Here is a 25,612-nt window from a genome sequence, read left to right as displayed (position 1 = left end):
TTTTTGTTGCATAAATCAAAAGAGAAATGCCAGCCATTCTTTATAATTATTTAGAGTTTGCTGAAGCTCAGAGATCATAAAATAAAGTATCTTTTAAGGAAAAAATTATAAATTAGAGACTGATGATTAATCTTCTTGCCAGTTTTAAATCCAGTATCATGATCAGTCCTTAACAATTACAGAAGATTTTGAGTAAGTGGGTATCCAAAATTTTTCCTGTATCTGATCAAGAGCAACTCATTTCAAAACCAACAGGGGCCTATTCAGTTAATGCCCACTGATAGCATGTGAAGGCCATCCCAAGAAGGGATTCCATGGGACTGTGGGCTGGCATAACCTGACTGGTAACAGGATCACCTGGTCTGATAACAGCAGCATCTTCTGTACATGCCACTTGCATTATAAGAGAAACAGTGCCTAGAAAACCAGAGAGTAAAAAATGTTCCTTGTTACCATCTATACTTTATGAACAAGATTTTCATGACAAGTTTTTATGACAAACAGTTTAAATATATCTCTCAGCATATCTGTGAACTGAGTGGGATGATGCCCCCGGAGCATCATCTTCAAATAGCTTTGTTAAATGAAATTACCAAATTGCTGCTCTGAAACAGGGTCTCTCTCTGCTGAATCTGAAACTTCTTTCCATCTTTGCATTGTGTGAAATATAATGTTCTCTCAAATTAAAAACAGGTTCTAATTTTTAGAGAAAAAAATTCAAGCATCTTTGATTTGATACCTAACCTCCAATTTAAATCACCTCCAATCTTATTGGTGAGGAGCAATAGAACTTAAATTCTTCATACTATATAGAATTCCAGTGGACCTGCATGTTTGCAGGTTGACCCTGAACCCAGCTGTCATAAAAATACTGACCTGATCTGAAAATCTAAATCTTTTGGTTCCAAGTATTTTTAAGTTCTTGAGTTGCTTCTGATTTCAGTTTAATCTTTTTGAGATCCTATCTATTCCATGGAACTAACTTTTTAGGACTTGGAATCAATGTCAATAGGAAAATAACAATTGATGGCAAAATTTCACACTGTGAAATTTTGTGATTTAGATACATTTTTCAAACTGGGTATTCTGAGAAGTCTAAATATTAAATGGCAATGTTCATGAACAAGCTGATAGTACAATACCAGCAACATCTAATATTTCATTAACACTCACTATGAAAAGTTGGCACTACCTGCACCTTTTTCAGAGAACTAAACTATAGCCAAAAGAGGTGAGATATCTTTTTTTTTTTTTTTTTTTTTTTTTTTTTTGAGGTAGAATATCTTGACCACAGCTACTGAGCAGTGAAGATAGGATTTGTTCCCTGGAGCCCTGTTTTTGGAGCTCCTATTCTTGGGCTTTCCATTGGTTGATCTGTTGTAAACCTAGTCAAGTTTGATGTCCAAGGGAGAGCCTTCTGTGTACTTGTAAGTGAACTTCATAAGTCAGCATTTGTCAATCACTTATGAATTATGTTTGCCTCCTCATTTTTCCCATAGCAGTGACAGTGATTTTTCACAAGCTCATTGACCTGGGAAACTACAAACCAAATGGCATGTAGACCAAAATGTTTATAATTATCATGGAGTACTGGTAACATATGTGAATTTTATGTTACCTGTGCTTTTCTGAATTTTCTGTGTTTTTATTACATGTATTGCTTTTGGAATGAGAAGTGTTGATCATTTGTTTACTGAAAACTTCTATAACCCTTTTTAATTAAAGGCAATGAGCACCCCACAGCTTTCTTTGTTTTCCTTATCATTTGAGGATCCCTGTCGCTTGGTGTTTACAGTATGTGTTCAGTGTATGTCGAATGTGCTGAAATTGAGACCACTGGAAAGAAATTTGCCACCTGGCACTAAGATGCTCATTGCATCATTCTGGCATGAGAATCTATTCATTGTTTTCCCTGGTGTGCTAGACAGAGTCTTTTGGCTCTCTAGGCCTGCCTGTATCAGTTCTTCACCTTGTACTAGGTTAGTTTGGAGGAGCATTTTCATAGGAACAAATCTGTTTCTTGGATTCAAGATTAATAGTGCCTATTAGATTCTCAGGCATAATACCAAGTGGATGGAACCCACAGTATAATCTGATAATGAACCCCAGAGGGTCTCTCATTCTGTAGGTTGTTGATGAGGCCTGAGAATCTTCATTACAGAAGTGCCCAGGAGACCGTTATTCACTGGGGTTTGGAAATATTGCTTTTACAGAATACATTTGTAGGTGTTTCATTAGGACTATAAAAACATTATAGGACCAAAAGTCTATAAAACTACTTTTTTAAAAATTTTATTTTTAACTGAAACAAATAGAAAATTTTACTTTCCTCCTAGACTGTGAAATATTCTCATACAGCTAAAGGGAAACTTCTTAGAATATTGTGTATTTCATATGTCAAGTGCCAGACTTCTTTACCTCAAATCCAAATAAAGATCTAATTTTGTAAAATTTATTATAACCAGCATTGGTGTGGTTTCAGGGAAATGAGCAGTTCATGTGCAACTGCTAAGCATTTTAATTGATTTTGCTTTTTTGAAGGGAGATTTAGCAATATGTGTCTAAAGTCTTTAATAAAGTAATATCATACATCAAACAAGTAAATCAGCCTCTAAAAATTATATTCTAGAACATAATTAAAGACACATGTAAATATTTTTGTGTAGAAATTTTTTATCCAAGGAGTTTTATAGTAGTAAAAAATTAGAAGTTGTCTAATGTTCAACAGAGATGTTTAAATAACCTCTGTCATAACTGTGCAGTGAAATATTGCATAGCTGCTATAAGTGTTTTTGAAGGTTATTTAATGCTGTGGGGAAAATTATATATTGTTAATTTTTTTAAAGTTTATTAAATTGAAAAATAGTATAATTCCAATTTTATTTTTAAGAATTGAGTTTGGGGTTGGGGTTGTGGCTCAGTGGTAGAGTGCTTGCCTAGTATGCATAAGGCACTGGGTTCGATCCTCAGCACCACATAAATATAAAATAAAGATATTGTGTCAACCTAAAACTAAAAAATAAATATTTTTTGAAAGAATTGAGTATTTATATGTGTTCAAAAAAAGATGAAAGAAAATATAAGGTCTTCTTTTTTACTGTTTCCCCCCCCACCATTTCTGCAGTGAATATGTACATGGGACTTTTAAGGTTGTAATTTAATTGTGTGTGTGTGTGTGTCTTTGAAACAATATTTGAAGTAGAATAAATAAAGTGAAAAGCCCTAACTTCACAAGTATAAGGTAAAAAGTTAACTGAATATGAAGTACATGCCACACAAGACCTTGGCACAAATTTCTAAAACCCCTTTCAGGTGCTGAGGCATCGACTGGGCCACCTTTGTACTCTTTACAACTTGCATCTAATCTCATGGTCATTGAATCATGCCTGAGCAGGAACTTAGACACCATAGATATTACAGCAAATATGTATTCATTCTGTCGTTTGTCAAATATTTATGAGTACATAAGACATACCATACATGTACATGCTCTGAGTTTGCAAGGGGGTTAAAATAGTCTGATTCTGCCTCAAATGTACATACATAAAGGTTAACAGATTTTTCTTGCTTATATTGTTAGCAAAATGTTGTGAATGATTATTATGCTGAAAATCTTTTTGTATTCTGGGTAATTGTGAAATTCTTGTGGAAAATCACAAATTATATTTAATATTCTTTTCAACTCACAGGGACTGTTCTCCAGCCTTTTAAATTAACTCTATGTGTTCTATAGCCTTTGCTCCTGAAAGGGACTAATATTTGTGCACATTATTTGCTATTGTAATTTGTGTTGCTCTGGTTTCCAGTGGTTGTGTTTGCTATCAGGTTTTTAAAATATAGTGTGAGGAATGAGTTTACCAGTTAGTTCTGGTTCTGGTTCTGCCTAAAAATGGGAATTAAAAAGATATTTATTTCTACTCCTTCATATTCAAGATCTCTGCATTATTTCACAGCTATTGATGGAGCCCTTAATGAATTCAGATGGTATTTTTTATAAGGAAAGTTTTCCAAAAAGAGACCAATAAATGTGGAGCTATAGACGTTGGTTTGTTATAACCTTCCCATTTCTGTGCAAGAAGAATCAAGACTGTGATTACTTTGTTTTTTCCCTTCAGTTTTTCCCAGGTGTGCTATGTAGACTTTCTCTATCTAATAATTCTATAATTTTCTACTTTAATTTTAGCAGAGCTTATATGGAAGCTTACAGTTATTGCTCTTCTGCTATCTTTTAGGGAAGGCAAGATTATTGTTATAGAGTGAATAGTTGGATTACTACCTTTCTAGCCATAGCCTTTTAGGTTCAATGATTTGAATATTTTATGCTATTGCAAAGAAAAATAATTCTTGAATGGATTTATTAAGACAACAGCATACATCTCCTATGCATCCTCCACCACAGCTGTTCAGATGAATGCCGAATCCTGTTGCCACCGCTGCCATTGCTTTTCCATTTGTGTGCCTGGTACAACTGTCTCCACTCACATTGACAGCTTTCTCAGTAAATTCCGATGTGTAGGTCACAAGGTGGCGCTGATCACAGGTACTGGGTTGACTGGACAAAGAGATGGCCACATAGTATGTGGATTCACCTCTTGCAAAAGGGCTCCTTGTAAAGTGTTTATAGGCATCTTTCTGTGGCAATAGGAATATGTAAGGTTTCTAGACATTTATTCATATAGTATTGACAGATGGATAGTAGGTACCCTTCATTGAGTGTCTGCTGTCTACCAGTCTCTAAGCAATACTGTACATACACTGAGTGCCCACTCTGTGACTTGCAATGACTTGTAAGGGAGCTATTTTATCCCCATTTTATAGACAGAGGACACTAAGAATGAGAGAGGTTAACAGTTTGTCTAAATCACATAGTAAATAAAATGAGATTTGGTATACTGGTCTGTGTGAGTGCAAATCTTAATTCCTTTCTGTACATTGTGTACTATATCCCTAAGGTAAAAGCTAGATGATTTACTCTTAGTTCTTGAAAATTAGAAACTGAAAATTAACCTCAAGGTAGCTCAAAGTTAGCAAAAAAAAATTAACTTTGGGGTGTTAAAATACTTAAAGGGTTCTATAATCTTTTCTTTTTTGTTTTACTCGTTTCTACCTCTCCATACCCAGAGAAGGTTGTGGTAGGGTGTGCCTGGTGATGTGTTCATTTAGTGTTGAGGACCTATATGAAATTGCTGTGGTTTTTGTCAATTTACCTTAGTGTTGACTTCAGTAGAAGACAATATTTGAAAGCTTGGACTTTAGAATGAAATCTTGACTGACATTCACTTACTGACTTTGTGTTCCCTTAGCTTCTCTATGCCTCATGGTTCAATCGGCCATGAAATATACTTAACTGTCACTGTTCAACAGCTGGATATGGAGATGTTATGAAATAGTCCATGTAAAGCATAGAGGCAGGGATAAAGTACTGAATAAATACTAACTGCTATCATCACTATCACCAGTATCCTATGAAGCTTAATAGTATCACTGAAATAGTATTGCTGTGTTAAAATTAGCTGTAACTAGAAGAAAGACAAGCCTAGTAACCAAAAGCTTGAAAAAATTACTTTAGAAGTTTCTAAAGTATTTCAGATACTTTTCTTTGAAAATATTTTGTGTGATTTGTGAACATAAAAGCAGCTCGTATAAGGCAGGTGAACAGTATTGGTGAAGTTAACATTCACAGAGCAGTAGTCCAATTTTCTTACTGTCCTAAACTTGTATGAAAAGTGAGTCTATATAGAAACTTGTAGCCACAGCCTAAAATATTTCTAGCAATTCCTTTATGCCTCTAAAATGAATCAAAGTAAATAAATGACAAGAAGCCCTGTTCAGCATATCTTCTGGAGTCATGTTCCTCTGCAACTGAACTGCTCAGCTATCATTAAGGGTCTCATTGTCTGTTTACCACTTTGATACTGAGGAAGCAGGACTACAATTATGTTGGCAGATTTCCACCCGCTACTCGGGAGGTTTGAGACCAGCAGACACTAACCCAGGGGATATACTTTCATCAATTTACAGAGCTGCAGTAAAGTATGTGTTCTAGACTCCTCATCTGAGCTAAATATGCATCAATTTCCTCTGAGCAAGGGGAACAAAGGGTGGGTAAGTACTTCCATCTTGCCTGTGTGGTCTAGGTTCCTTTAAAAACTGACCTGAAAATTAAGTTATAATTGTAGTACTTAAAGGAAATTTGATTTTAAAAGAATAATGACTGTGTTTATGTAACCCCTTATTTAACTTGCTTATATAACGTGTATAACACCTTCAAGGTGATGGCATGTGTTTCCAAGTCACTATGAAAGAATATGAAAATAGCCATCTTGTGACAAAAAGCACAAAAAACTTACAGCACAAATTATTATCTTAAAGGAAGCCGTATGCAAAGAACTAATTTTTTAACTGTAGATGTTGCAAATTCTAATGTGACTTGTTCCCCATTGACCAGTCAGAGCTATAAATTAAATAAGTGCTCTGTGGTTAATCCACTAGATTTTTCATTTTTAAAAGCTGGGTTCTTTAAATGTTTTCAAAAGTTTTATCCAATAGGAGCTATGATAATTTTTATAATGTCAAAATAAGCTAGATGGTAGTTTCATGTCTAATCATGTATTAATGATGTTAGGAGATTGTTCTCTACAGATTAATCAGAAAACACCAAAAAGGTTAACAATTTTTTTTTTTTTTTTTTTTTTTTTTTTGTGGTGCTGGGGATCAAACCCAGGGCCTTGCACTTGCTAAGCAAGGGCTGTACACTGAGCTACATAACATACAGTGGAAAGAGCCTTATCTGGATGTATTGTGGGTAAAAGAGATGGGGTACTGCAATGAAGGTGAGCCGGTCCCTCCTCTGAGGGCACCAGTCTGAATGGTGTTTGAGACTCAGTATATTAACTTTTCTTTATAGCTGCTGATATTAAAAATACAACATTCAAGGGCTGGTTTTGTGGCTCAGTGGCAAAGCACTTGCCTAGTATGTGTGAGGCACTGGGTTTGATTCTCAGCACTGCATATAAATAAATAAAAGTCCATCAATGACATAAAAAATAAAATAAAATTTTTAAAAAACACAGCTTTCATCTACTTAGGTATTTCATTTAAAATAATGAGCAGCCAAGTATGTGATTACATAGCTTTAGGTATATTATTTAGTTTAAAGAACCATGAGTTTTAACCCATTCAAGGCAATTGGTTGGATGATGATGATGATGATGATGATGATGATGATGATTAGATAGATAATGATGATTCAATTCTAATAGTATACAAATATAAGACTAACAAATTTATGGAAGAGCTATTGGTTTGTTATAATACTGGAGGTTTTTTAGAAGCTGTTTGTTACAATAATGAGAATCGGCTGGTAGTTTTATAAATTGTGCTTTAATATATATACATACATACATTTGTTAATAAAAATACTAATTCACTTTATTATGGCTCGGTAAATGTTTTTAGATTTTCTATGCCTTGGCAAATGAACATGCGGGGCTTATATTTTTCACTCAGTCTTAATATTCACTGTATTATACTATACTTGAAATTAATACACCTCTTCTTTCCTTCCATAATATAAATTATTTTGCATATTCAAGTGGAGAAGAAAGTAATATTGTGTGGTTTGTGCTAGGTATAGGGGTACGTATCTTGCAGATATCAGTCCTGGTTAACATGGTTATTAACCCTTCTGATCTGCAACATTTTGGAAACATTTTAAGAATTTCCCAGCATCTATAGAGGCAGAATTCACATTTATCACACTTCAAATATACAAATTTGATTTCTATGTCTGTGTCTTGATTTGGAAATTAGGGGACTTAGTCCCCCACGCCCCACCCCCCGGCCAAGTTGCTTTAAGTTAATCCTTAATTCCCTGCCTACGTAGTTGCTAAGGTCCAGTTTTGCTTTTCTTACTTTGTGTGTGTGTGTGTGTGTGTGTGTGTGCACGCGTGCGTGCGTGTCAGGGGTGCGGGGCAAGGGAGTTGAAGAGGGAGGTGAATTGGTGATATATGTGTGTTTTATTGCCCAGCAACCTACAAATATTGGAAAGGAGAGAATCCTTAATGAGAAGCTCAGACCAAACATACCATCTGGAAAAACTAAAATGAGCTAAAGCAGTAGCCATGTAGGACAGGGTGAATGCATGGTTTATAAAAAGATGTTTAGCATTATTTGGTCTTTTGTCTGAGAAGACTCTTTCTAGAACATAAGCATCACAAGAACAGTTCTCTCATCTTAGTTCTCTGTCACCCTGTCATCTGTGTCTGGCTCAGTGCACCGCAGTACCAGTAATGATTGATTATTTAAATGAACAAATGAGTGAATGAATGAATGAATGGCTCATTTCATTGACATTGCCAGATCTTTTGATTTATTATATTTATTTTACTGGAATTTTTGTTGGTGTTCTATTAGAAAGTGAGTGAACTTGCTACTAAATGTGTGTAGACTTATAAATAGTTCTACCTCTTGATTAAAAAAAAATAATGGAAGTGTTGGTGAGAATGTTGTGGGAAAGGTACACTCATATATTGCTGGTGGGACTGCAAGTTGATGCAGCCAGTCTGGAAAGCAGTATGGAGAATCCTTGGAAAACTGGGAAAGGAACCATCATTTAACCCAGCTATCCCTCTCCTCAATCCATAACCAAAAGACTTAAAAACAGCATACTGCAGGGACACAGCCACATCAATGTCTATTGCAGCACAATTCACAATAGCTAAACTGTGGAACCAACCTAGATGCCCTTCAGCTGATGAATGGACAAAGAAACTGTGGAATATATACACAATGGAATACTATTCAGCAATAAAAGAGAATAAAATTATGGCATTTGCAGGTAAATGGATGGAGTTGGGGAATATAATGCTAAGTGAAGTTAGCCAATCCCAAAAAACCAAATGCCAAATGTTTTCTCTGATATAAGGAGGCTGATTCATAGTGGGGTTAGGAGGGAGAGCATGGGAGGATTATGTGAACTCTAGATAGAGTAAAGGGGTGAGAGGAGGAGGGAGGGAGATGGGGGTAGAAAAGATGGTGGAATAAGATGGACATTATTAACCTAATTACATGTAGGAAGACACGAATGGTATGAATATACTTTGAAATATGAAAAATTGTGCTCTATATGTGTTATATCAAGTGTAATGCATTCTACTGTCATATATAACAAATTGGAATACAATAAATAAATTAAAAGAAGATGGTATCTGTCCAAGATCTGAACAAATCCCCAGTTTATCACTCAGAGCACATCTTTGTTTTTGACTCTTCCATGAAAGACATCCACACAAATATGAATACTCAGCCATATTTTAAGTTTCTCTTTGATAATTCAAGTAAACCTGGAAATGGAAAGATCAGAGTCTCAGCTAATACTTATATTGTCCTTGGATGCTGTGACTGTCAGATTAGAAATTCTTGCTAATATCTGGTCTCAAAATACGTCTTCTTATTTTTTCTGCTTCTGCACAAAAGAGAGAAAGAGGGACAATTCTTCAACCTTTCACATCACTTATTTTCTTCCTAATAAATGTTTTAACAAGTACACGCAGGTAGGATACATAAAATGTATAGCCTCTTATTTTCAAGGTAATAAAATTAACCAAAATCTTGAATATTATAAAGAAATTCGGATAATTTGGCTTTTGTCAAAGTTTTCTTCATGAAAAAAAAGCAAATATTAATCTAAAATCTTTCCAGTGATAATCCAAAAATGGAGACTTTGATAAAATAAAATATAAGTCCTGTTCATTGAAACAGTGAGGTGTAATTACCAAAGTGATAATGTCACATTTCATTTTCAGCCTAAACTGAATATTCATGGAGTTTCTCTGGTGCCTTTCAGATGTCCCTCCCAAAGAAAGCGCTTAATTTTTTCCAAATATACAAATAGTACATATTTTTTTAAAAAAGACTTTTTAACCTGAAAGCTATTAAGAAAAATCTTAAATCATCTGTAATTCTGCCACCTTTGTTTAGCTATCACTAGCATTCTGGAATAAATTTTAATTGTAATATATACAAAATCATCATATTCCACATACTAGATGTGGCTTGATTTTTCAGTTGACAGACATCAAGGTCATTTTTTCCTTATCAGTAAACATAGGTCCATATTGCCATTTTGGTATTTCCTTTTAAGTCTCTACTATTCCCATATCAATTAGATTTTTCTACTCTAATAAATAAGGCTTTTTTAAATGTACCTATTCTTTGCATAGTTCTCTCTTTATTTCTTTAGGGTAAAGACCTTGAGCCAGGCACAGTGGCATATGCCTATAGTCAGTCCCAACAGGGCAACATAATGAGACTCCGTCTCAAAGAAAAAGGCAGCTGGGGGAGTGCTAGACCAATGAGGCATATACTTCTTTTTCCAAAGGCCCTCTTTAGGGAAACCAAACCCAGTTAATATTCCCTTTCTTTCAAACCTGGTCCATTCTTGAATCTAGTGAAAAAAATAAAAGCTGATTTTTTAGTTTTCATATTTTTTTTAATACTTCTGGGGCTAAACATCGTTTCAAACATTCCACATGATTTGCCTGTTCACGTGCCTTGCCTGTTTTTCTTTTGGAATATTGTTTTACTAATTTAATTTTCTTTTGCCAATCTAGATGTTCTTTATAGGCTTTGTAAAAGCATCTACTTTTATTATAGTTAATTAACTATTTTCTTCCCTTGCATTTTTATAAGAAACTCTAGGCACAAGAGAATATTGAGGCTCTGAACTTTTCAACTTAGACCTTTTTCTTAGTCTGTTGCCATTTTCTGTTGGAGATAAGGGCAAATATTTCAATGTGAGACTAATTAGTCTAAGTGGTAAATGTGCCATTCTCATAAAGTTGCTCATATGTCAGACATCCTCTTTACTGTGTGTGATTTCAAGTTTTTTCATACTCTGAATGCCTAAGATTAAAACCAGCATTACAGTAGAAGTTCAGCAGTAGGTCCATGAGGAGAAGACAGAATCTTGCGCAAACACATTTTTCTGATATTTGCTATTACCTTTGGTCTCTAAGATAATTGCCACTTAGAACATCACTTATTGTTTGCACTGTGAGGTGTGTGTTTTCACACCCAGGCCCACAAATATGAAGAATGAGTGGTCTAACTGAGCTATATTTCTGTTCACTTTCAGAGTATCCACATCTTGGAGAGAACAGCATCCTCTAGCACCGAGCCCTCTATAAGTCGGCAGTTGCTAGAACCGGAGCCCATCCCCCTCTCCAAGGTCAGTGATGATATGTGGTTCCTTACTCAGATGGCCTGATGCTGGGACCAAATGAACTGTGAATGACTTTTACACCTGATTCACCCAGAGGTGACTGTGACAGCAATTAAAGGGTATCCCTTCCTTTTCTTTCTGTCTGCAGTACAATCTCTGCTTTCGGTTAGGAGAAAGTAGAGGAAAATATATATTCCTTGGATTTGCAGGGTTGCTTACAAAGGTTCAAAATTCTCTTTAAAAGAAGAAGGAAAGAGAAACTACTGCTATTCCCTGTTGGGGAGAGAAGGGAATATATTTGTGCTGAGCTAATGACAAAAAAGAAAAAAGAAAAAATCACAGGGTCCAGCAATAATCATAACAGTTACCATGATAGCCCACATACTGCACACCAGGCACTATGCTAAGTGCTTAGATACATTATCCCATTTAATGTAATTCTTATCAACAGCTTCAGGCAATGTCGATAGGTGTTATATTTTACAAATACAGAAACTGAGTTAGTAACTTGCCCAAAGTTATAAATAAAGGAAGGAAAGAAAAGAAAAACTCTTAAATAGCAGAGCAGGAATTCAGACTTATATTTTCCCAACTCTACAACCAGTGCTCTCCAGCTGTACGGGGATTTTCAAGGTAAAACAGTCCCTACATGGAGGGGCTGTGGCACACTCTGAGATCTGTTTTCCTTCCCATGTCTGGGCTTCCTAGCAGGAGGCTCTGGGAGGACTTTGCAGATATTAAGACCTTTTCTGTTTTGTGGGAGCTAGAGTCTCTCCCCCTTCAGCCTGCTTTCTCTAAGACTAGAAAAACATCTAAATTCATTTATGTCTAAAATGCAAAAATCATCTGAGGAAATAGCATCTATTCCTCCCCACAGCTCCCTAAGAGGTTCATTGAACTTGCTCCCTTATCGAGAAAGCTGAAAATAGAATGCATTCAGATTTGGAATTCAAATATAAAAATAGCATTTTAGCTCTAAATATGGTCAACTTCTAGATATAGTATAGCCAATCCTTCCACTTTGCTTTTTCTATATTAAATAACCCTTTAAGAAAAGAACACATTACTACCCTAGTGTTATTGCATATATATATAATAACACTTTATACTTTAAAGACATTACAAATTACAAAGTTTGTTCAGAGAGGAGTAAACCTCTAAGCTAAAGAAAGAGGGGAGTTATCAAACTATAAAAAATAATTTGGAAATAAAAAGTGACATCCATTCAGACAGCAATTAGAGAAGGCATACTTAGTAAATATAAGTCATATATCTTTTTGAAACATCACCACTCTCATAATTAGCAAGAAGAAAGGAAAGAAATAATTAGCATAAAGGAAGGAAAGAAAAAAATAAATATGAGACACTGGGAAAGGCAGCTAATATTAATTAAACACCTATTTTGTAGGAGGTACTGGAGTAGAACAAAGATTCTTTCATCAGCCACCAGCTCATTGAAGTAGGTAGTAATATTCTCATTTTGCTGATAATTAGCATAATTTCTCAGGGATAAATACCTCAACTTGGTTAAATATCAATCCCCCATAGAAATAAATAGCTGTTATCCCAGCTCACAGCAGCAGCGGTGTGGGTTCCCTGGCCTAACAAAGGGGTCTGGGTGGGGCACCAACATCCACTTCCCATTACTTCCCTATGTTCTTGCCCATTTGTATCTTGCTGTAGGACTAGCACACCCTTGTCGTGTTTTTGTATTAGTATATACAGAACAAATCTTTCACATCCCATCTAGATGGCAAAGCACCTTGCTGTTTCAGCTCCTTTGAGAAAAGATGGACTTCCTGGGCACTGATTCGTAGCAGAACTTTGTTTTAAATACACATTGCCTTGGCCAGGATTTGTTCAAATTCTTTGTTTGATGGCTTAAGTCCTAAAGCATTTCTGCATGCCCTCACTGTCACCACCATCACCCCCTTGCACGTACCCACACATAGGCACATATATGTACACCTATACAGCATACCCTTGAGAAAGGAAGTGTTTCTCTATTTTTTAATGAAAAGGCTCAGGCTATTATTAGATTATATTAGATTTCTATTTTATTTATGGTTACTGCATTATAAGTATTTTTACAACTTCTTTAATCCAAAGATGCTTGTATATCTGACCTAAGTCAAGTACTGACATGATCACATTAGGACCTTTGCTTCTGTTTCTGTTTTAAGTAAACCTAGGAATATTTGAGACTTTTAAACAGGAAATAAATATCAATTGAAATTTCAAAAAAAATCTTCAATTTTCAGAAAGTTATTCAGTTTTCTTAAGGTATAACTCATCTACTAGGCATAGAGGCAGGAATTTTTACATAATGGAACATAGAGCACAGAAGACCCTATCTTGTACAGAAATGGGTTTTTCTTTTTCTTACACACTTATTTAGAACATTATGGTCAGAATTTATAATTGAAATAAAGAGAACTTTGTTTGCTCTGATTTTATACTTTGCCTCTTTGTCAGCTTGACAGCTTATTTAATTGTAAGAACTATATTTGGATTATTTCTATTTCTTTTGCTAGGTTTAGGAATATTGCATTAGAGAAAATGGAATTATTTGTTCAGAGCTACTGCATTTATGTGTAAGAAATACACTTTAAACTTCCTGCCTTTTCTATCTTATCCCTTTTTTCCTCCTCTCCAATTAAACTCCTAAAGAAGAAAGGAAAGCCACTCTGATAGAAATCTGTGTCCATAGTTCCACAGAGACATGCTGTTATTATATTCTGAATTCAGTTAGGAAAAAAAGGAAAACATTTATACTTGTTATTAAATATTTCCATTCATCACACATACGCATGCACACACACACAAAAAAAATAGAAGTTAAATACTAGCTTTCAAATAAGATCTAGCCAGAAATAAAAACTCGATTCTTTTATAGATACTATCCACAGATGAAGCCACTAAAAATAGAAATGTCTTTAAATATAGATGAAATCTCTCAAGAACAAAGAAAGCTCTAATGAATATGTTCCCACTTATATAGAGAATTGTTATTTTAATGATTTAATTTTGATTATTTAAAACTTTTTAAAAGAAATTAGCAAAAATCTATGGAATAGAGTGGTTATCTACCTGTCTGGTGACAGCAGAAAGCCAAACTTTCTAGACTTTTTATAAGAACTTACTGTTTTTCTCTTGTCATTTAAACATTATTTATAACAAAACTCACTTGTTCAGTTTTAATTCAGTAGTGAGAAAGGGGTGCCAAAGCCTTCCACTTGGCATTCTGGATAATGTGATAATGCTACCGGCACTTATCTTGTCCAAAAACATGATATTCCATGCAGCCTGAAATTGTCTCATCAAAAACATTTTTTAAAAAAACGCTACCTCTAATTAAGTTTTGACCAGATGAATCACAGTTTCTGATAGAATTATCCACTCTTGAAAAGATCTTTAACAACCACTTCTTAGGTTGTTAAAGATCTTTTCAAGAGTCCTTAATGTCACCAAGTGGATACCAGCAGGTATGTTTCTCTAAGGTATACAGTTCAGTCTTTAGGGATGACCAGGAAGATGAAGAAGTGATAGTAGTCTTGGGTTCATTTTGGGGGTGTTCATTTGGGCAGGGGGTTAGCAATGATGGTGGAATGTATGGATAAGGTAGTTGTGCATTGGGCTTATGTAGCATGGAGGCATGGTGCTGGTTTTAGAGGGCTTTTCAAAGGTCAGGAGCATCTCCTTGTCTCTGATGTTAGAATGAAGCAATGTTGGCCATATCTGGAGATGTGGATATGGGAGAAGCGGGTATGGGAATGGACAGTAAGGACTCAGCTGCCTCCCTTCCTGTGGCTCACATCAGGAACTGATTATGAACCCTTTCCTCTGATTTGTGGGCTCCTCTCAAGCATTCTGCAGATTTGGGGCAGCTACCACCCACCTACTTGGGCCAGCAAAGCCATCTTCTCTGAGATGAATTCCATTGGCCATTCCTGTTGAGCTCTTTTTTATGTAGACTGTAAATGATTTCTGATAGAACAAATCATTTTGGAAAGCATCTTCCCAAGTCAGTTTGGGATGAGGCGTCCTATAGAGAGCCTTCCTTGATTCATGGACCACACATCCAACTTTCTGAGGGAGGCAATAGAGTCGGTTATGCTGAGAGATTTTGCCTCCCTGCATTGTGGGCAGGATTGAAGCAACTGTGCAGTGGGTATGGGAGCCTCTTCCCACCTTGAGAGCTGCTGCCTCTGCTGAATTGTTAAAAGGGCACACTGTGGTCCAGAATGTCATGCCTGAGCTCTAGCATATGAGCTCTCAGAGTGTTTGCTAGTTCAATGGTTACTTTATAACTGAATGGCCCTTAGAATCAACTGGGTTTGTCAAGTCCAGCAGGGACTATGGGAAAATAAAGACAGACATCCTTCACTTGGCAAACCCAGTGTCACCAGATCTCAGTCTTTCAGAAAATTTGGATTCTTAAAGTCTGAAATATTGTGATTTGTAAATGTTTAAAACTCATTTTTAAAAAATGAAGTACCACAGATGAACACAACATGTCTTGAGAAAGAGGAAACATTTAATTGGCTTTTAACAGGAGGGTATATAAGTGTGGACTCTTAGACCCAAGGTTTTTTGTTTGTTTATTTGTTTCTAATCATTTGTTACTTTTTGTGCTGGGGATTGAACCCAGGGCCTTGGACATGCTAAGCATACTCTACCACCAAACTACACTCCCAGTTCTAGAACTCAGAGTCTTGGCCTTGTAGCCCGATGCTCTTTAACACTGGCTTCCAAGGGGAGTTCTACCATTGAAAGCCTGTACTTCTCAGTGTGCACTTGACAAGTAAGGTGTTTAACACCCACTTGGAAATGCCATGGCCGCACCAAGAAGAAACAGGATCATGGCATAGTTCTGTGTTGATAGCAAGTATCCAGCCAGTTTAGACTCCTGCAGCCTTTCTGCTTCTACCAGAAAGTCAGATCTGCACACTAATTGAACATTTGTCCTCAAAACAGCCCTACTCTGAAACTTTAAAGTTCCTCTGGTGCCCAGAGATTAACTGTCTGGGAAAATGCATTTTAAACATTCTGAGTACAGGCAATTGAAATTCCTTCCCACCCCAAGTAGACAAGGTGGCCCCAGTGAGTCTCTGATGGACCCTGTGTGCCTCCAGGTCTACCTGGGAAACTCATTTAACTTCAGTTAGAAGTGCATAGCTGTGTTTGATGTTAGAATTCGCTCCAGAATCTTTTCTACTTCTGGCAGGTCTAGTGTTGCCTCAAAAGCAACTTCTACTTAAGAACCTGCTTTAAGTGTATCATCAAACACAGAAAATATGTGATTTGTTTTTCTTTTCTTTCAGGAAGCTGACAGCTGGGAAATTATAGAAGGGCTGAAAATAGGTCAAACTAATGTCCAGAAACCAGACAAACACGAAGGTTTTATGTTGAAGAAGAGAAAATGGCCTTTAAAAGGCTGGCACAAGGTAACATTTTTATCAGATTCAATTTCAGATCATCTTCATAGAAAGGATATTATTTGTGATTATTCAGTAGGAAACCAAGACTATTGCATATACATAAAACTCATTTTCAAGGCCCCATGCATTGCATTCTATTATACCTACTAGCGTCCAAGATCTGTAGCATATAGATGAAGGAGAAAATGTTTATGTAATACTTAAAATCCAAATTGTACATATTATTGTCTAACCTACTTTTTTCACATAAATTAGTGTGGATATGTTCTCATTAAATATTTTTCTAAGTATGAGATGCTTTTAAGTGTATTCCCTTGGGTGGATTTATATATTCCACCATTATTAAAACAATTTCTTATTGCTGGATATATAGGACTTGTCCAATTTTTATTACGTTGTTGCAATGAGCATCTTTATAATTGAACACTTTTTAGTTTTGTGGGATAAACCTTACAATTATTACTAGGACAAAGTAAATTTGGAAAATTGCTGATTTGGGAAATTTTGGTTACCACTTTTTAAGGTAGTTTATTCTTCTCTCCCCTCCCAATATCCTTTTCTACCTCCCAGTTTTAATTAGGGAGGAAATATTTGTTACTACATTGTTATAATTACCCAAGTAGTAAGAATTCCATAGTGCTAGCTGGGTGTGATGGCATGTGTCTATGGTCCCAACTGCTTGGAAAGGCTGAGGCCAAATGATCCCTTGAGCTCTGGAGTTTGAGACCAATCTGGGCAACATAGCAAGACCCCATATCTTTCCAGGGGGGAAAAAAAAGAATTTTGTGTTACTAAGGAGAAGGAAATTCTCTTCCACCTTCAGTATAAGCCCTCTGGTGGACCATTCAGAATCATCTTTGAAATCACTGGAAGATCAAGTTCATCTGCTCGTCATCTCTGCTGATGGATTTCATCTTAAATGGACAGATTTGTCAACTCAAAGGTCCAGATAGTAGCTGACCACCGGCTTAAAATAGGACAGTTATGGATTATAACTTGCTTGAAAAAAACACATTTTATGCATTTTTAAGGGAAAGATTCGAAATGAACAAATGGGAAAGGATGTCCCAGTGTCCTGTCTCCAAAGATGGAACAAAAACAGATCAAAGGGGCTTCTGACTAAGATGCCCTCTCCCCTGTCAGAAACTGTCTCCCCTGAACCCTATAATATTATTCCAATGCAAGTGAAAATTTTTAAAATTTTTCTTCCCTGAATTTTGGTCACCTCGTGATCCTTTCTGGGATCAGCTTTGCCTTGCACTCTGACTTGGCACTTCTCTAATCGGTGGCTTGATAAGCTCTTTCCCTGTGACATCCTACAGGTTATCTTCACTAAAATTCTTTGATAGATAGAAATTTTTAAAAATAGGGGAAAAAGGCCAAAGAAACATTTTATATGAATCACTAAATTTAACACTCTCAGTCCATGTTTCAGTATAAGTGACTGTGGTTTGACAACTTTCTGGAGTACATCTGTAAACATCTTGCTGCATAAATGAAAGGAGGGAGGGTCTCCTTTCCATTGCCCTTTCTTCTCATCTCCAGTACCAACCTATACTGATTCAAGCATCAGCCCGTTTGGCCCTAGACAATTGAATAGTTGTATGTTTTTCAATTGTGGAGATTCTTCCTTGCTTTTTGTTCTCCTAAATCTGAAACAAAGGGGTTACAGTGGCCTTTTGTGAGCTCTGGGCAGGTGACCCCAGACCTGACTTCCTGCAACCTCAGTATCTGTGAGCTCCTGAATCACATAAAAACTTCCCAGCAGAGTAATTTTCCAGCAACAGAAAGACTCTCTGCATGGTAGAGCTACAGGAAGTCACTGGGTCCTTTGTGTGATTGGGTCCTGCGAGCAGTTTGTTCTCTTATAAATTGTCCACTGAAAGGAAATCAAGAGCAGAGAGTTTCTAAGTGTTTGTGGAGCAAAAATGGCTAAATCCATTCAGACTGGATCAAGAACACCTTGGAAGAGACAAAACTTGCCAAAAACCAAACAAGCAAAAAACTCTTTTTTTTCTACCCTTAACATAATTTGGAAATATTTTAATCTCTTTGACTAATAATGAAATGCAAGCACTTTACTAAGGCCATTAAACTGTCTAAGAATTCATTCTTCAAAGATCCAGTCTATTGGCTTCTAAAGTGAACAAGAACATTTTCAGGAATTATCTAGAGAAAATTCACGAGTTTGCCTATAGGGTAAAAAGAATCCTGCAGAATTGTGTAGACCTCCTCACAGAATTATTGTGACATAATCTGGATTATTATCATTTCTCACTTTCAGAAATATGTGGTTCATTCAGAAGGTTTTTAACTATAGGCCCTGAGATTTCCTCCTTGTTATCAAAACCATGGTGAAAAGATTCCATCCCCCTTGAGTTACATGTAAAAGAACCCTGGTAGGTTAATAACACAGAATGAGAGCTCTGATCTCCTTGCAGCTTAGAATGACTGACTGTGGCCAGATGCACTGAATTCATATATTAAAATGATCAAACATGTTGATTGCTAAGTGTGAAGCAATTAAACCCACATTTGTGAATGTTTTATATAATTCAAAATATAGACAATAACTAGGGATGTTTGGTTCTTGCAGCGTTTTTTTGTCCTGGATAATGGAATGTTAAAGTATTCAAAGGCACCACTTGATGTAAGTAGCACACAGGACTTGTTTCAAAAGTTGATTTAGAATTCTGCTTGAAGTGAGTAAACACTAATTGTACAAGCCTTGTGCTGTAGTTCCCAGCTTTGTGCATGTCTATGCCTCTGATATTTAACAAGCTTCCAATCCTGCATGTTTCGGAGAAGGTGTGTCTGTGCTTATACTCAAGATAGCAGAAAGTCTCAAACTAGTGCATGAAGATTTAAATTAACTAATTAATGTACGTTCAAAACAGCAGCTTAAACCTAAGAGCAACACGTAAATAAAATCACCCTTTCTCTCTTGAAGAGTAAAATGCAAATAGTCTTTTCTTTCCCCTGGCCCTCTCAATAAACTCTGCTTTATGTACTTTTCTTGAGATTTAAAGCCATTTTTGTTCTTGTCGATGACCTTTTGAAACCATCTTTTGAATTTTCTTTCTGTTTCGTACATTGTTTTATCTTGGGAATCCCAACTCACAAAAATTTCTTGAACTAACTTTTGTTTAATATATAAAGTAGTTGTTTACATGAAAATCAGGAAAATTCCCTTCGTATTATGTGGTGTAGGGGAAATGACATAAGGCTCAGGTTACAGTTTAGTCCCCATCTCTGCTGTTGAGTTAGGGTATCTTTGATCATAAGGGGACAGCCAGAAGGAGGAACGGGCTGCTCTGTGTCTTCCCTTCCATATTGCCTACTTCTGCCCTAGCTCTGTCTCACTGTTCAGGGATGTTCTGGGTCATAAGTCAAAACGTAGACCATAGTTACTTTAGGAATCATGAAAATGTCTTTTGAAGGGATATAACCTATGTGATCTAGAATTCTGAAGAACTGGCCTTAGAGGCTATTTCCAAAACAGGAATAAGATAAATATTGTCACTTAATGAAACTGGTATGAAGTCACAGGAACTTTAACTGTTCTCAGTTTAAGGGTCTCAACTTCAGAATCCCAACCATTTTCTCTTTTTTTTAAAGAGGTATGGTAATCCACTTCCCATAGATAAGTTAAAAATTACCTTCAGCTCACTAATTCAATATAGACCATAAGTACATCAGCCTATATATCCTATCAGCGTATTTACTAATCTTTTGATTTCAGATTCAAAAAGGGAAGGTCCATGGGAGCATAGATGTCGGACTATCTGTGATGTCAATTAAAAAGAAAGCACGGAGAATAGACCTTGACACGGAAGAGCACATCTACCATTTGAAGGTGAAATCGCTTTCCAACAGTTCTTGGGCCATTATGGGAGACCTGATGTATCTGCACCAGTGGCAGACAAGAGATGGGTTTCCCACTTACCTTCTCCTCTTGCTCTTTATTTCAGGTGAAGTCCCAGGACTGGTTTGATGCCTGGGTTTCCAAGCTGCGCCATCATCGGCTGTACCGTCAGAATGAAATTGTGAGATCACCAAGAGATGCTAGTTTTCACATATTCCCTGCAACTTCCACAGCGGAGTCCTCCCCAGCTGCTAATGTTTCTGTTGTTGATGGAAAGGTATGATTTTGCTCTATAAAACCAACATGGCAATTGCTTAGAAAATTATGCAGATATGGTAATCCACTTCCCATAGATAAGTTAAAAATTACCTTCAGCTCACTAATTCAATATAGACCATAAGTATATCAGACCATATATCCTATAAACATATTTACTAGTCTTTTGATTTCAGATTCAAAAAGGGAAGTTCATGGGAGTATAGATGTCAGAGTATCTGTGATGTCAATTAAAAAGAAAACAGCAGGAAAAAAAAATTTGCTTTGTAAACTGACACTCAGGAGATAGCAATGACATTGGCATCAGAGTTAATCACAAGTATAGATTAGGCATAAATGTGAGTCACCAAAATTATTAAGAGTTATTTTTCCTTTTTAATGACTAAAGGGCATTCTATTTTTATGTAGCTTTGTAAGAATATTAGGAAGAGGAGCAAGTATTTGTTTTATCAGCACCTAGTAATCAGGTACCTTCCAGATTTTAGGGTGATAATAAGAATACCCTAAAGTTCTGAAAGTGAAACTTGCTTTTTTGCCTTGAGCTGTAATGATTTGACCCAGAGAGAGCTTGTAAGTCCGATAATGAAGTTAATGCAAATAAGTTAACCCGCTAATGAAGTTAATGCAAATAATAATACAGGTAGTAGCCTATTTCAGTGACCAGGTACTCCATGAAGCATTTAACATTCATTTATCACTAATTTTTCATAAAAACGAAGTTCAGGGACAGTAAAGAATTTGTCCAGAATGGCACAGCATTTGACCCTGAATCATCTCTGTTTCCAAAACCACTGCCCCTTCTCTTACACCAGGTGACAGGCAAGGGAGGCTGAGGTTGTTCCTGGGCTTCCATAGGAGCTCATTTTCTTTCTTTTTTTTTTAATATTTATTTTTTAGCTTTAGGTGGACACAATTATTTTATTTTATGTGGTGCTGAGGATCAAACCCAGTGCCTCATGCATGCCAGGCGAGCGCGCTACTACTTACTTGAGCCACATCCCAGCCCCCATAGGAGCTCATTTTCTATGCTATTGAAAAGCTACAGGTGTTGCTTGTTTAAAAGTTAAGATTAAGCCTGGCACAGTGACACACTCCTGAATCCCAGCTACTCAGCAAACTGAGGCAGGAGGATTGAAAGTTTGAAGCTCGCCGGAGCAACTTAGCAAGAGCTTATCTCAAAATAAAAAAAAAATTAAATGCTGGGGTTGTAGGTCAGTGGTAGAGCCTGCATGAGATCACTATATTAAGAAAAAAAAAAAAAAAAGCCAAGGTTGTGGCAACAGGCAGGGAGGCAGCTGTTTCTTCCTTTGATTCAATAATTATGTTTTCTGAAACATAGACACATTGTACTGCCCAGGGGTGTGCCAGCTTTACACCTGGCACATGAAATCAAGAACAGAAACGGCTGCCACAAGTATTTCAGTGAAGATTCTGCTTTCTCAGATTATGCTAAGTGAAGCTAGCCAATCCCTAAAAAACAAATGCCAAATGTCTTCTTTGATATAAAGAGAGTAACTAAGAACAGAGTAGGGAGGAAGAGCATGAGAAGAAGATTAACATTAAACAGGGATGAGAGGTGGGAGGGAAAGGGAGAGAGAAGGGAAATTGCACGGAAATGGAAGGAGACCCTCAGGGGTATACAAAATTACATACAAGAGGAAGTGAGGGGAAAGGGGAAAAAAAACAAGGGGGAGAAATGAACTACAGTAGATGGGGTAGAGAGAGAAGAGGGGAGGGGAGTGGAGGGGAGGGGGGATAGTAGAGGATAGGAAAGGCAGCAGAATACAACAGACACTAGTATGGCAATATGTAAAACAGTGGATGTGTAACCGATGTGATTCTGCAATCTGTATATGGGGTAAAAATGGGAGTTCATAACCCACTTGAATCAAAGTGTGAAATATGATATGTCAAGAACTATGTAATGTTTCGAACAACCAACAATAAAAATTTAAAAAAAAAAAAAGATTCTGCTTTCTCTGTTTGCTTTCACAGGAATGTACATCATACATAGATTCAGGTTTCCTTTGCAAAGCATCAAAAAACCTCATGAAAAAACTGCAAGACTAATCAAATCAGATTCAATGAAACATTACTATCTTCAATTTTTGTTATTTTAGTGGAAATTACTTAAATAATGTCTGTTAAGTCCCATTAATTGTTTTTCACAAGACTCTCAAACCTTGCATTATTTCATTCTTGTTGCAGCTTGCTAAGGACTTTTTAAATTATCTTTTTTCCAGAATATAATGCTGGATTAACACTAATACCAGCCAGTTCTGAAATAAAAGGAATCATACCAGAAGGTCAGGGGGCTAGGAATGTTGGGAACTTACAGATGCCAAGATAGTCCCCAGGGTTCTCTGAGCCTTCTGTGTTCTCACCACAGGGTAAAATGAATCACAGCATTATCCAAATTAAGTGAGAAATGTATCCCAAATGGATCTTTCAAATTAAAAATTTTAATTCTTTGGTTCTTCCGGCTTCTGCCTACATCTTTGGCACTGAGTGTTGACAAAAGATACATTGTTTTCATCCCTTGTCTTATTTATTAAATGACATGGGTGATATCTGAGAATGGTGAACTGAAACCAAATCCTCCCCGCTCTTTGCCTCGGACTAAGAAAGCTCGTTAACTCTGGTTTTCACAAAAGATCTATTTCTTTAGTTGGGAATGGCATACCTCTAAGATGTAACTTGGTAAAAGATTTCCATTGCATTTATCAAAATGCAATAAAGATTGAAAAGAGCTTTTTAGCATTTCGCTTGCCTTCTTCATGTCAAACTAGTGGACTCCTGAATGGGAATTGGTTTGTGGCCCAGTGTGGGTAGTAAGTCCTCTGGGTTTGCTAAGTGTGTGCATCATTTACTTGTGATTTTGAAGACACACATTCAGTTGTAATTGAATATTAAAACCAACTATGGAATTTTAAAGTTATTTCAGCTTTACGGGAAATAAGTTTCTGCTTATTTCACTGAAGTTTACTGCACTTATCCTGGTATCTACATATTTCATCTAACTTTATTCCACATAAAATTCTTTGAATGGAAATTCTACCAACTATAGATAATGACTTGGCAAAACTGCCTTTTTATATAATTTTTCAGTATGCATTTGAAGTTCTATAAGACTGCTTGCTGGTGGATAATGGATTTAGGTATCACATGTGGTTGAGGAGACATTGAAGTGATTATAAGGGCACAGAGGACTTTTGGAAAGGAAGGGCTTTAAATCTTGAGTTAAAAGTACCTCAACAAGGACACTGCATCTAATGCAGCTTACTGAGTAACTTAAAAGTGCTGAGAATCTGAGTTGGCAGGTCCTTGTGAGTATGAGATGCAACAAATTTGAATGTTATCCCCTTCACTGATTGGTGGAGCTGGCAACCTCATGGGAGTGTTGTTACTTATGGGGAGGAGGCCAGCGCCTCACCAGGGGGTCCTTTTCTCTGCTCAGGAGGGTATAAGCCACCAGAGAAAATAAGTCAGAAATAATTAGTGAAGAACAAAAGTCAGAGTCCGAATTATAGTTTTGAAGCAGAGTGCCTGATAGGTCCAGACCACACAGGAGCTAGAGCTGGACAACTAGAAAATGGCTCCTGTGGTTTATTTAAGGGGGTACCTCAAAGGCAGGCATAAGGTTTCAGGGGTGGAGTCTTGCTTCGTGTTGTATTCAGCAGATTGACTGACATCTTGGCAGGTTACATCCATTTCTTAGAGGCTGTGTGGCTGCAGCAGGTCACCCTATCTCCGGTGCTGTGTGGGATGTGGGGCTGAGCTGAATAGGGCTCACCTGTGTCTGGGCAGTCTTGGCCAGAGGAAATTTCCACTTTAAGTTCTCAGATACCAGATTCTCCTATTCACTGGCTGCGATGCTGATTTTTAGTTCACAGAGAGCCCATGGAAGGTTCTCATCAGTTACTGTTTGTAAATGTTGCCTTTCCTGGGCACATACCACCTTTAGCCAACAGGCTTCCTCCATATTTTCAAGATGCCTTTTATTCCTCTTTTCTTAATCTCACTGTGAGGGTACTTATGTTTCTTAATGATCATTGAAATATACTCTTTCTGCTTCATATAACCATAGGGTTCATTTCTGTTTTTGTTCCTTATAGGTGCAACCAAACAACTTTCCTTGGCAGTCTCCTCTGCCATGTAGCAATAGCCTCCCTGCAACCTGTACAACTGGCCAGAGCAAAGTGGCAGCCTGGTTACAGGACTCGGAAGAAATGGACAGGTGTGCAGAAGGTTAGTTCCTGCCCATTTGGGCTATCAGAGTAATAAGCCCTCGAATCAAACCAAACAAAAAGTACTGAAGTGAATTGTGGGTACTGCATCTTTCACCCTGACCCCTTTGATTGCCTTGACCTTTCCTTTTTCTTACTTTTATACACTAAATTCTTTTCCATTTCATGACCTGGGCTACTTACCTGCCGGTTCTCCTGTACCCTCACAATAAATGAACCTGGGTTTTGATCTTGCCTTGACTTCCTCCCACTTCAGCCTTCTCTCTTCTTTTTGCTGGTTCTGCTGGCTTCCATGTTCTCTACCCTTCAGACCCTGAAGAGCCCTCCGCCCTTGCTCCTGGACTCGCTATTCTACCTTTCTCTCTAGCTCTGTTCCATGGCTGCCTTCTCTGATGCTGTCTTGTCCATAAAACGAATATATATTTCCTGACAACCCAGCCATAAAGGGCAAAATTCTAATATGCTGCATCTTTTATCCATAGTTACCTGTTAGTGGTATATATCACTAGGGATCAGTTTTTAAATATTCTGAACTAATACACAATTCCCTCACTCTGTT

General features: G+C 36.9%; 1 protein-coding gene across 11 annotated transcripts in view; it reads left to right on the top strand.

The window, feature by feature from the left end:
- Positions 1-25,612, top strand: part of Osbpl6 (oxysterol binding protein like 6) — a 187,688-nt gene that overhangs the window by 116,757 nt on the left and 45,319 nt on the right. For all 11 annotated transcript variants that reach the window (XM_076866735.2, XM_076866732.2, XM_076866731.2 and 8 more), the window contains 6 exons: positions 11,138-11,230; positions 16,549-16,671; positions 19,262-19,315; positions 20,408-20,521; positions 20,637-20,807; positions 24,922-25,054. In XM_076866735.2, the coding sequence (XP_076722850.1) occupies positions 11,138-11,230; positions 16,549-16,671; positions 19,262-19,315; positions 20,408-20,521; positions 20,637-20,807; positions 24,922-25,054 (688 nt within the window). The remainder of the gene's footprint in view (positions 1-11,137; positions 11,231-16,548; positions 16,672-19,261; positions 19,316-20,407; positions 20,522-20,636; positions 20,808-24,921; positions 25,055-25,612) is intronic.

This window comes from Callospermophilus lateralis, chromosome 9 (genome assembly GCF_048772815.1).
Source record: "Callospermophilus lateralis isolate mCalLat2 chromosome 9, mCalLat2.hap1, whole genome shotgun sequence".
NCBI classification, from domain to species: domain Eukaryota; kingdom Metazoa; phylum Chordata; class Mammalia; order Rodentia; family Sciuridae; genus Callospermophilus; species Callospermophilus lateralis.
This window is presented reverse-complemented; position numbering and strand designations above follow the sequence as displayed.